Below are 9,735 nucleotides of genomic sequence, written 5' to 3' on the forward strand. Positions count from 1 at the left end.
CGGCCCGTAGAGAAGGCCGCATTTTAAACATGAAGGTGATTTAAAAGTTAGATTATAGAAAAATGCCCATTTGTGCAGCAGCGTTACACTGAAGTGAATGAGGGAGACAGACTTCCCGGTCACATGATCTCACGCTACATTTCGGGAAATAGAGTGTTACCACGGTAGCTTTGTACAGTAGCTACAGATTAATACAGTTTACTGTACAACGCGGCAATCGCGCCAACAGGCACAGGGAGACATCAAAGAGTTTGGCGTGTTGACACTTCGTGGACCTCCTATGAGTTAATAAGGTGTTTATGTGTGTCTATAGGCTGGTAGCAGAGTGGCGTCTCTCCAGAGGAGTGGAAGAGCAGACCCAGGCTTTCTTGGAAGGCTTCAATGAGGTCCTCCCCCAGCAGTATCTGCAGTATTTTGATGCCAAAGAGCTGGAGGTTTGTGTTGGACATGCACGTCCTGTTCATGTTAGTCTGTTCTTCCTCGTTTGTTCTTCTTGCTGCCAGGAAACGTATGCAAAGTTCACAGTTTAAACATTTACATAATATGACGTTTAAAGTGGTTACATTGACCGTGACAGTATAATATTCAACTCAACTTTATTGTCACATGTTCATAGTTAGTTTGTACTTTCTGGATCCAATTATTGCTGCTCAGCAGTTTATGCAATGTTTACAGTTTAAACGTTTGCATAATCATAGATACCTACTCCTCCCGCGAGGGAAATTCAGTATTTGCAGCCCAACCCAGCTGCTTCGCTGCCCACAAGGAGCGCGTGAGCAATTAGGGGTTAAGAGTCTTGCTCAGGGACACACATCGACATTGCTATCCTGGCCGGGAATCGAACGAACTGGTTCCAGTCCCTGGTTCCCCAGGCAGGCTCCCTAACCATTTAGCTATGGCCGCCCCTGATATATGCATGCGTATATCATTGCTGTCATGGAAAACTTGTGTTTGTTTGTTTGTTTTCTTTAGCTTACTTGTAGATCTGCTATTTTCACTACTTTTGTGTGACACACTAGTAAACCAGGGTAGAACAAGGCAGGAAGATCCTGCTGGTTAGTGAGTCAGGGACCAACCAGAAGGCTGTCAATAGGTCAATAGTGGGTCATTTCTGTTGTAGGTGATGCTGTGTGGTATGCAGGAGATTGACCTGGCAGACTGGCAGAGGAGCACCATCTACAGACACTATGCACGCAGCAGCAAGCAGATCGTCTGGTTCTGGCAGGTCAGTACTTTAGAAGCTACACAGTCACATTCTGAGTTCATTCTGGGTTAGAGTTAGATGATATGACTTAGAATGACCTAGAATATCTATCTACAAAATTTGGTCTTATGCTAATTCAAAATCTTTCACAGACTTCATCTCTTTAAATGAGAATTTGCTGTAATCCTAACATAGAAGAAAAGTGAAATTGATGTGACCTAATCTTTCCTGGGGCAACGTTTTCATTCCAAAACCAGATTTAAGGGAATAGAAATAAACTGTCTGCATGGTCTGTCGCCTTGTAGTTGTGTAAATCTCATTGTATGCCATTAACCCATTAAAACCAGGAATGTCAAGTCATTTTAGATTTGAGCTAAAAAAACATTATTTCATACTTTGGCTGTTCAAAAATGGCAGATATACAAACAAACTCATAGTGTGTCACTTTGTGCTGTGCTGTGAACTTGTAGATCTGCTTATTTTTGAAAAATCGTATTTGTGCAAATCCTTGAATATATATATATAAAAAAATAGGCGAACATTTAACTAAAATCCTTGCTCCTGGGGGTCCCTGGAACAGACTATTTGTGTGCTGGGAGAATTTTTTAAGCCAGATTCTGTGTGTGTGTCTGTCTGTCATAGCTGATTAAGGAGATGGACAATGAGAAGAGGATGAGACTGCTGCAGTTTGTCACTGGAACCTGCCGACTGCCTGTGGGAGGCTTCGCTGACCTGATGGGTGAGAGAAGCCATTGAACCACTTAAAGCTCTATTGTATTGTATATGTATGACGGGGTCCTACGACGGAGAAAGAGTAATGGACGTAGTTATGCACAATGCTAAACTATAATAACCTGAATCGATACTGACAGGTGTTGTATGTACTTTGCCTCATAGGGAGCAACGGCCCACAGAAATTCTGTATTGAGAAAGTTGGAAAGGAGAACTGGCTTCCCAGGAGTCACACATGGTGAGTAGACACAGTTCCAATCAGCCTAAAGTTCTCTGGAAGATAACATTACGCTAGAAATCTTAACTTCTTTATTACTTAGTCCTCCCTTACTTTTTATTTGAAAGATAAATAATATCTTTAGTATATAATGTAACCATGTAAACACTCTATTCTTGGTGAAACTAACGAGGTGTGCACTGTGCACAACCCCCCTTTGAAGTTCAAAGGGAGCAATTAAGAGCTTTGGCTGAGCTCCACCCCTCCACTGTTTCTGTTGATTTTCAAAAGTTAGACCCACCCCCTTCTCCATCTTGCATTGATTTCATTGGCTGGTACACCAAGATACCATATCAAGTTAAGCGTCATATGACAATACCAGACCAAGAGAACCAGTCTGCTGAGAGAGTGGGCGGGTCTATGGGCTGGAGCCAGGCAAGGGGGCGGTCTCAAGTTCAAATATGGTTGTTTTGGAGGGCCTCAAAGGTGGGGGAACCACTCGTCTAGAATACAAGTGTGTGTAAAAGATAGTGCACGTAGCTGGCGTGGATGTAGCATGTAGCATTTAATGCTGAGAGTGGCAGAGGGTTTAAACTGCGGCCTGATGAGTCCGTTTCTATATTTATGGGGAATGTCTTTACGCTAGAAATCTTAACTTCTTTATTACTTAGTCCTCCCTCACTTTTTATTTGAAAGATAAATAATATCTTTAGTATATAATGTAACCACGTAAACACTCTATTCTTGGTGAAACAGACCTGAGTTGCAACTCGCAACCATACCTCTTCCAAATCTCTTCACCAAAAATAGCCGATCTGCAAGCTCACAACGTGCCATTTTACGACGCACAGTGAGCTTGTAGATCTGCTATTTTTGGCAAAAGCCCCCCCTCCCCAGAATAGCGGGCGTTGGGATTCAAGTGGTTAAGGATGGCCGTGACCACTACATGTATTGTTTTGTCTGGCAGCTTCAACAGGCTGGACTTGCCTCCGTACAAGAGCTACGAGCAGCTGAAAGAGAAGCTGATGTTCGCCATCGAGGAGACGGAAGGCTTCGGGCAGGAGTGAGAGACGCGACGAGCACCCAGCAAAACACGGCAGTGTTCAAATCAGGGAGCCTATCGGAAAAAGGCGCGTGTGTGTAACATAAATACATGGGCACTGTGCATTTGTGTGTGTGTGTGTGTGCGCGCGTGTGTGTGTGTGTGTGTGTGTGTGTGTGTGTGTGTGTGTGTGTGTGTGTGTGTGTGTGTGTGTGTGTGTGTGCGTGTGTGTGCGCGAGTAAATGGCTGCAAGGTGCATGTGGTTGGAAAAGGACAGGCTTGCCAAGCTTCATTTATACTCTATAATGCGACAGGGCCACTTTACTGAAAGGAACTGATCTACAAGTTGTTTGCTTGTATCGATGCTTTTCGGCAAGCAACACCTTCCTGATGCGGAGTATGAATGTAGGATTTTAAGGCTGATGGCTACATGAGGATTTATTTTTTTTACAAATCCAAACCAAAAACACAGGACGCATCTTCTGTCTGTCAGAATGTCGTCCACTTTGCGCTCGGAACCGGGACACTGCCCGTTTAATGGCAGGGCTGGTTCAGAGCCCGGTTAAGTTTCAGCATGATTTGTTTTCTTTGTCAAGTGTCCGATTTAATTTTGTGTGTTAAGTATTTAACTCAATCCATGTCTCAACGTGTTCCAAAAAAAAAACTGCTGTGTGTTAATCTGTTTCCTGTATTTCACTTACTCCATACACTGAAGACTTTAGTTTCAGTTGGTCGTTGGTCCACTTTTACACTTTCGGGGTGTTAAGTTAACATTCACAGATTTACATTGTATCTTCACTTTACAACCAAAGTGGAGTTTGTAAGGGGCGTGGGGGTAAAGACTAGGGGTTTGCCTCCTCCGTGGTGCGTCCGACCGCGAGGGCGATCGCTGTCGCTGCAATAGCGACTCCTACTGGTTGGTTAAGTTCAGTTCAGTAGGGAGCTGAACTGAGAAGAATAGCACGTTCCTCCTTTAAACGCCTCACTTTCAGGTGAAAAAGAAGCGGACCAGTGGTGTCACGTTTATCGGAGGTGACGCACGCACCCTCCGTAACAAACCAACCAGCAGGGTTCTGGGGTTCAGCCACAAGGAACTACAGTACAATGGGAATTGACAGGAAAAGCGGAAATGTATAAATAATGAAAATAATTATAATTATTATAATCGGTGAGGGCGGGGTCATAGCTTTGACATGGTGAAGCTAGTTGATGGGGAAAATAGCTTTCGGAAAGTATTTTTCTTCTGAATGTACTGCACACTTTCCATCTGTTTCAAATGTGTTTAAGGAATCATGAATAGCAAAATGTAGTTTAGTTTGAAGGTCATTGATACGATTTTAATGTAAACCTAAACAAATACAAAGAAAATACTATCCACAGAGCTTTTAAAAAAGGCGTGGAGGCTGCAGCAGATGCGCTTCAAAGGTGCAAACTGCAGGAGTTCTACCTTAAAGGCATAACTCGAGGAAATAAAGAATCCTATGCAGTAGAAATGTTGTAATGAGGAGTGGATGAATGTTATCAAGCTCTGGTTTTCAAAGTAGGGGCAACCAGGACCAGGAGGTGCCAATTGGTAAGGATAGGAAAAAAATACATATTTCATTCAAATAATAATAATTAAAAGAAAATTGATTTAAATTCATAAGATTGAAAGATTTTCAAAGAATATTATGAAATAGCAGATATTCAAGCTCACTTGTTGCCTGTGATTCTCAACCATTTTTATCTGAAGCTCCTCCAGTTATGCATTAGGCTATAGGCCCCATTTGATAGCATTTATCACCTGCGAGTCTCCAGTTCAAATATGGTTGTTTTGGAGGGCCTCAAAGGTGGGGGAACCACTCGTCTAGAATACATGTGTGTGTAAAATGAAGTGCGCGTAGCTGGCGTGTATGTAGCATGTAATGCTGAGAGTGGCCTGGTGAGTCCGTTTCTATATTTATGGGGAATGTCTTATAAGTAGACTATTGCTTTAGACCCACAAACAAAATCAATGGAATAGTTGGATCAAGTTGAAGCGCGATCGCTTTTGAAAGTCTGCTAAACCTAATTTTGGTTCCATTTAACCACTTGTACCCCAGCATCCCTTTTCTGGGGGGAACATTTTGCCCCAGAAAAGCAGATCTACAGCGCATTGCAATGTGACAGGTTGTGAGCTTTTAGGTTTAATTAATTGGTTAATGTGATATTGACTTCCCTTGGCAGAAAGGTTGGCACTTTTCCGTACACAAGCGTCGATAGACCCCAAAATAAGCCGCTGTTGTCAGTTGACTGAGTCTAGATGTGTGCGTGCGTGTGTCCGCTAAAACATACTTCAGCTGTGCGAAGATGAACTTGAATGGCAAAACACTGGATTTAATTTTCTTTGACTTTCGTGGGCATTTCTTTGTAGCAGGAAATATAATATACAGTGACAGTTAAAGGCTGCAATCTGGAAATTGGAGTAAAATGTTATTTTAACCTTTTAAAACTAGTACATCTGCAGTGCTTGGAGATGGTCTCTACGCTTCCATCCAGACATTTTTAGACTGGTGTTTGGTACTACCTGTGACAGTCAGGTATTATTGGTGCAAGCTGATAAGCCCAATATCTGGCCCTGGCCTCGCAGGGATTTCCTCTTAGTTGAGCTGTAGAGCAGGGGTCTTCAACAGGGGGTCCTCAAAGTTACTACAGGGGGTCCTCCAAATATTTGCTTATATTAACCACTTGAACCCTAGTGTCCATATTGGGAGACGCCTCGCGCTGCGAGGCGTTGTGAGCTTGTAGATCGGCCATTTTCAGCTGAGAGCTTTGGTGTAGAGGGGGGAAAGAGCAGACTAAGTACAGAGTGAAACGACAAGTTTTATAAGTATTGACGGTTCAAGTGGTTAAATATCTGGACACAAATTGACATTAATCCAAAATACACTGACGATTGTGCTGTCAAACGATGACACTATATGGAATCTATGAAAAAAGATTGTGGGGGTCCCAGCTTCATCTCTCTCTCTCAATTAAGGGGTCCTTGGCCTGAAAACGTTGAAGACCCCTGCTGTAGAGGTTCTGGTCTTCCACGCGGGAGACCCCGGTTCAAATCCTGTGTTAGTTGCTGTTGACCAACTCGAGGATTGCAGCTTTAAGTGGAGGCACTAAATCGCCATTGTGATTACATGCAGCGAAGTGAAAGTGTTAAATTAACTCTGAGACAGGATCAGTGTTAGGATGTCTTAGTTAAGGAAACACTGATGCTCTGTTGCAAGTGGGCTTCCTAATAAGTGGCAAATGACAGTATTTATCCCCCCCCCCGCCCCCATACTCATCAATGGAACCATACTATGTTGGTTCCATTGATCCAAGCCTGACACAGTCGATTGATTGTTAAAAAATCTGAATTTTTCCAAATCCATATTAACCAAGCTCATGTGTCCAATAACTTCCAGTAGCCTGCACAGTAAAAAAAAACCCTATGTGTTAACTCTTGAGACTGCACAAAACAATTTGTGCACCTTTTTTTTTTACAAATTGTACAGTTACAATTGGATAAATTAACACTTAACACTTTTACTGTGTAGTTGTCAGCCAGTTTCTCTCCAACAGGAGGTGATTCTGCTTGTTTCACAGCTAAATCCAGACCGTTCATTTGTATACTCTCAGAGTTAAATTTTTCTATGTCGGGTCTTAGTAAATGTAAAGAATTGACGTGTCTTGTTTTGAGCCGGTTCATGAATCTTAAGAGAATTATTTTTAAAATTCTCTTAAAGGGTTGATGATACATGAAGTCTGTTTGTAGGTGGGCTTCATTGCCTTTAGCAAGGGAGGTATTACATATAGTTGTTGTCGGGTGAAAACCTAGTATGTTCAAAACGGTTCGTTTTGCATTTATGATTTTAAAAATGATTTCAACTAGTGAAACTAGCAGATCTACAAGCACACAACGCCTCGCACCGCGAGGCGTTGTGTGCTTGTAGATCCACTGTTTTCACTACTTTTGTGTGGCGGCCTTGTATGATGAAGCAGGGCTTTACTTTGCGAAAGAACGTACACATTTGAAACTTGGAGATACAAGGTTTCCACCCGACAACGACGATAATGTGAATATTGTTGCTGTCAGAAGAAACTCTTTTTAAATGCCCTACTACTTCTTCACACAAGAGTGTCACACAAAAGTAGTGGTGATGCTTTGTGAGCTTGTAGATCTGCTGTTTTCATGATAAAAAAAAACTAAAACAATAAGGTGCTTTGAACAAGACGAGGTTTCCACCTGACAGCAACAATATCATAGCAGGATATACAGAGCTATATGGATTGATATAAACTTTACCCAATGTTTGTTGTTATTGCGGGTAACAAAGCCTGACCACTGGCCTAAGAATGTCCTCGAATCAGGGCCTGTAAGATAAGTGTTCATTCTCGTCACATTGTCTTCTGAGTGCATCGTTTAATTGAAATCCCAGGGACTTGGTAGATGAGCAAACGTGTAAATAATGGTGAATTTCTGTCACATGGCAAATAAAATGTCCACTCATCTTGGTTTTCATCTTGCTTTTTGGTATCCTGAATCTTTTGCGACAAAACTGCTTTTCCTCTCCTGTATATGAACCTAAGTTGTAAATGGTGTTGATAACAAATGATTTTTTTCTTTTGTAAAGAAAGCGAGGTTTTATTAATAAGAGGTTTGTGGTAACACTATATTTTCTTTCCCTGTTTGATTTATGATGTACATGAAGGATGTGTAATATAGAAAAATGAATTAATAAAATCTTACAGGTGTGTTTGTGCCTTGGCTGAAAGACTGGTATTAATATGAAAGCAAGCAATGTAACTTTTACAAGACTTTTGCAGGAAGTCACATTGAAATATCTGTGCCTTTATGAAGATTATGAAAAATGGATGTAGAGTAAAAATGTTAGAACAAATATCACCCTCAGATTGTCCCACCCCCTCAAAACCTGGTAGGTTGATTACAGTTGATTAACACCTGGACCCCCAATGACAACGTGTCCATGAACTTGGTACACAATTAGCCCTATTCACGGCCCGCCCACTCAGCAAATTTCTCAGCAACTTCCTGGTGCTGACGTCAGTTTTGAAGGGGAAATTAATACAGAAATAGCTGGACTTATAGCCAACAAATCATTATTTCGAACGGTAAAGTAAATTATAATGCTTTGTGCCTTTTACTCTCTTGTGTTCTTGATCATGCTAGCTTTATACTTTACTATTCGGAAATTGCATTAAATTTGCGATTTCTGTGTTAACTATGGGCTTTTAGCAGGGGTTTACCCTTCAAAACGTGACTTCAGCACCAGGGGGATGCTGAGGGGGCGGGCCGTGACTAGGGCTAATAAGTCTGGCCTCGCCATTTATCCAACTGGTTAACCTGGCGGAGACCTGTGCGCCAAGGAGCACACTTATAGTTATCCTTGCTTCTGCTCAGACCGAGTTAAAGTTGCTGTGATATTCTTTCGTTAAAGTTTGTTGAAAAGTTAAAGCTTTATATTCTGATAGTAATCATTGCTATAGTGTTCAGTAATGGCCCTGTCTCCGGACAGACGCTACATTTTCAAATGTATTCATTCAATCGGGAGAGAAAGAAACATAATTTATCAGTTTGTGTTCCAGTTCCATTTTCCCCTTATTTGTTTCATCACTTCCAGTTTCACTTGTCTATCCTAGGCTGTACAAACTGTTCTCTCTCCTGACTGGATGAAATTGGTATCCTAACCTGCTCACCTGCTCACAAGGACAGTGGTTAAGAAACAGGTTTTAAAAATCAAACCCGGGTAATTACACCTTAGATCAGTGGTTCTCAACCTTTTCAGGCCAACAATCATATCTTAAAAGTCATTAAATTGTGGGTCCTGACCCACAGGTTGAGAACCACACTGCCTTAGATCCCTGCATGTCTTCAGAAACACTAAATCCAAACATACTGTAATGTGAGAACAAACACATGACAGCTTGACATGCATGATCACGAATGTCAATCATCTCTCATCCAGCGGTCACATTGGGGGAAGAAAAATCTGAATGCATTTATAGATTTGGCATCTGATTCATAAATTTAAAACAAAACAAAACGTTTTTTTCTTTTTCCATTGCACATGATTTATATATATATAAATAAATAAACATGGTACAGTATGTACTACAATCTATATACACAGTCAAATGGCTTCATATTTTACACTGGATTTTGCCGTGTACCATTCAGAGAAGCAGTTTCAGCTCGACTAAAATCCATGTCAGCATTTCTTCTGACTCAAAATCATTTCAGACCCGACAGACATTCCTGCCCATGAAGACACTGAGGTAACAGGTTTTCAAACATAACCATTGATTTATCATGTAAAAATAAACTTAACTAAATGGGCAACCTTTTTTCAATGTTTTAATTTAAAACAAATACAGTCTGCTTTGCCAGACATACTGTAGATTTGGATTTTCTTTTCCAAACAACAACTTCATAAATTAATCTGAATTCGTACTCCATCGCAGTGGTTTTCAAACTTTCTGTGACTAAGGCACACCAATGGGCAGGTCAAAATCTCGAGGCACAAC

At 41.3% G+C, this 9,735-nt stretch overlaps 1 protein-coding gene across 2 annotated transcripts in view; it reads left to right on the forward strand.

The window, feature by feature from the left end:
• Positions 1–7,899, forward strand: part of itchb (itchy E3 ubiquitin protein ligase b) — a 45,684-nt gene extending 37,785 nt beyond the window's left edge. For both annotated transcript variants that reach the window (XM_080734170.1, XM_080734169.1), the window contains 5 exons: positions 314–434; positions 1,121–1,225; positions 1,847–1,943; positions 2,102–2,174; positions 3,121–7,899. In XM_080734170.1, the coding sequence (XP_080590296.1) occupies positions 314–434; positions 1,121–1,225; positions 1,847–1,943; positions 2,102–2,174; positions 3,121–3,220 (496 nt within the window). In that variant the 3' untranslated portion in view covers positions 3,221–7,899. The remainder of the gene's footprint in view (positions 1–313; positions 435–1,120; positions 1,226–1,846; positions 1,944–2,101; positions 2,175–3,120) is intronic.
• Positions 7,900–9,735: the final 1,836 nt, after the last annotated feature.

This window comes from Nannobrachium achirus (genome assembly GCF_963921795.1).
Source record: "Nannobrachium achirus genome assembly, chromosome: 9".
NCBI lineage: Eukaryota > Metazoa > Chordata > Actinopteri > Myctophiformes > Myctophidae > Nannobrachium > Nannobrachium achirus.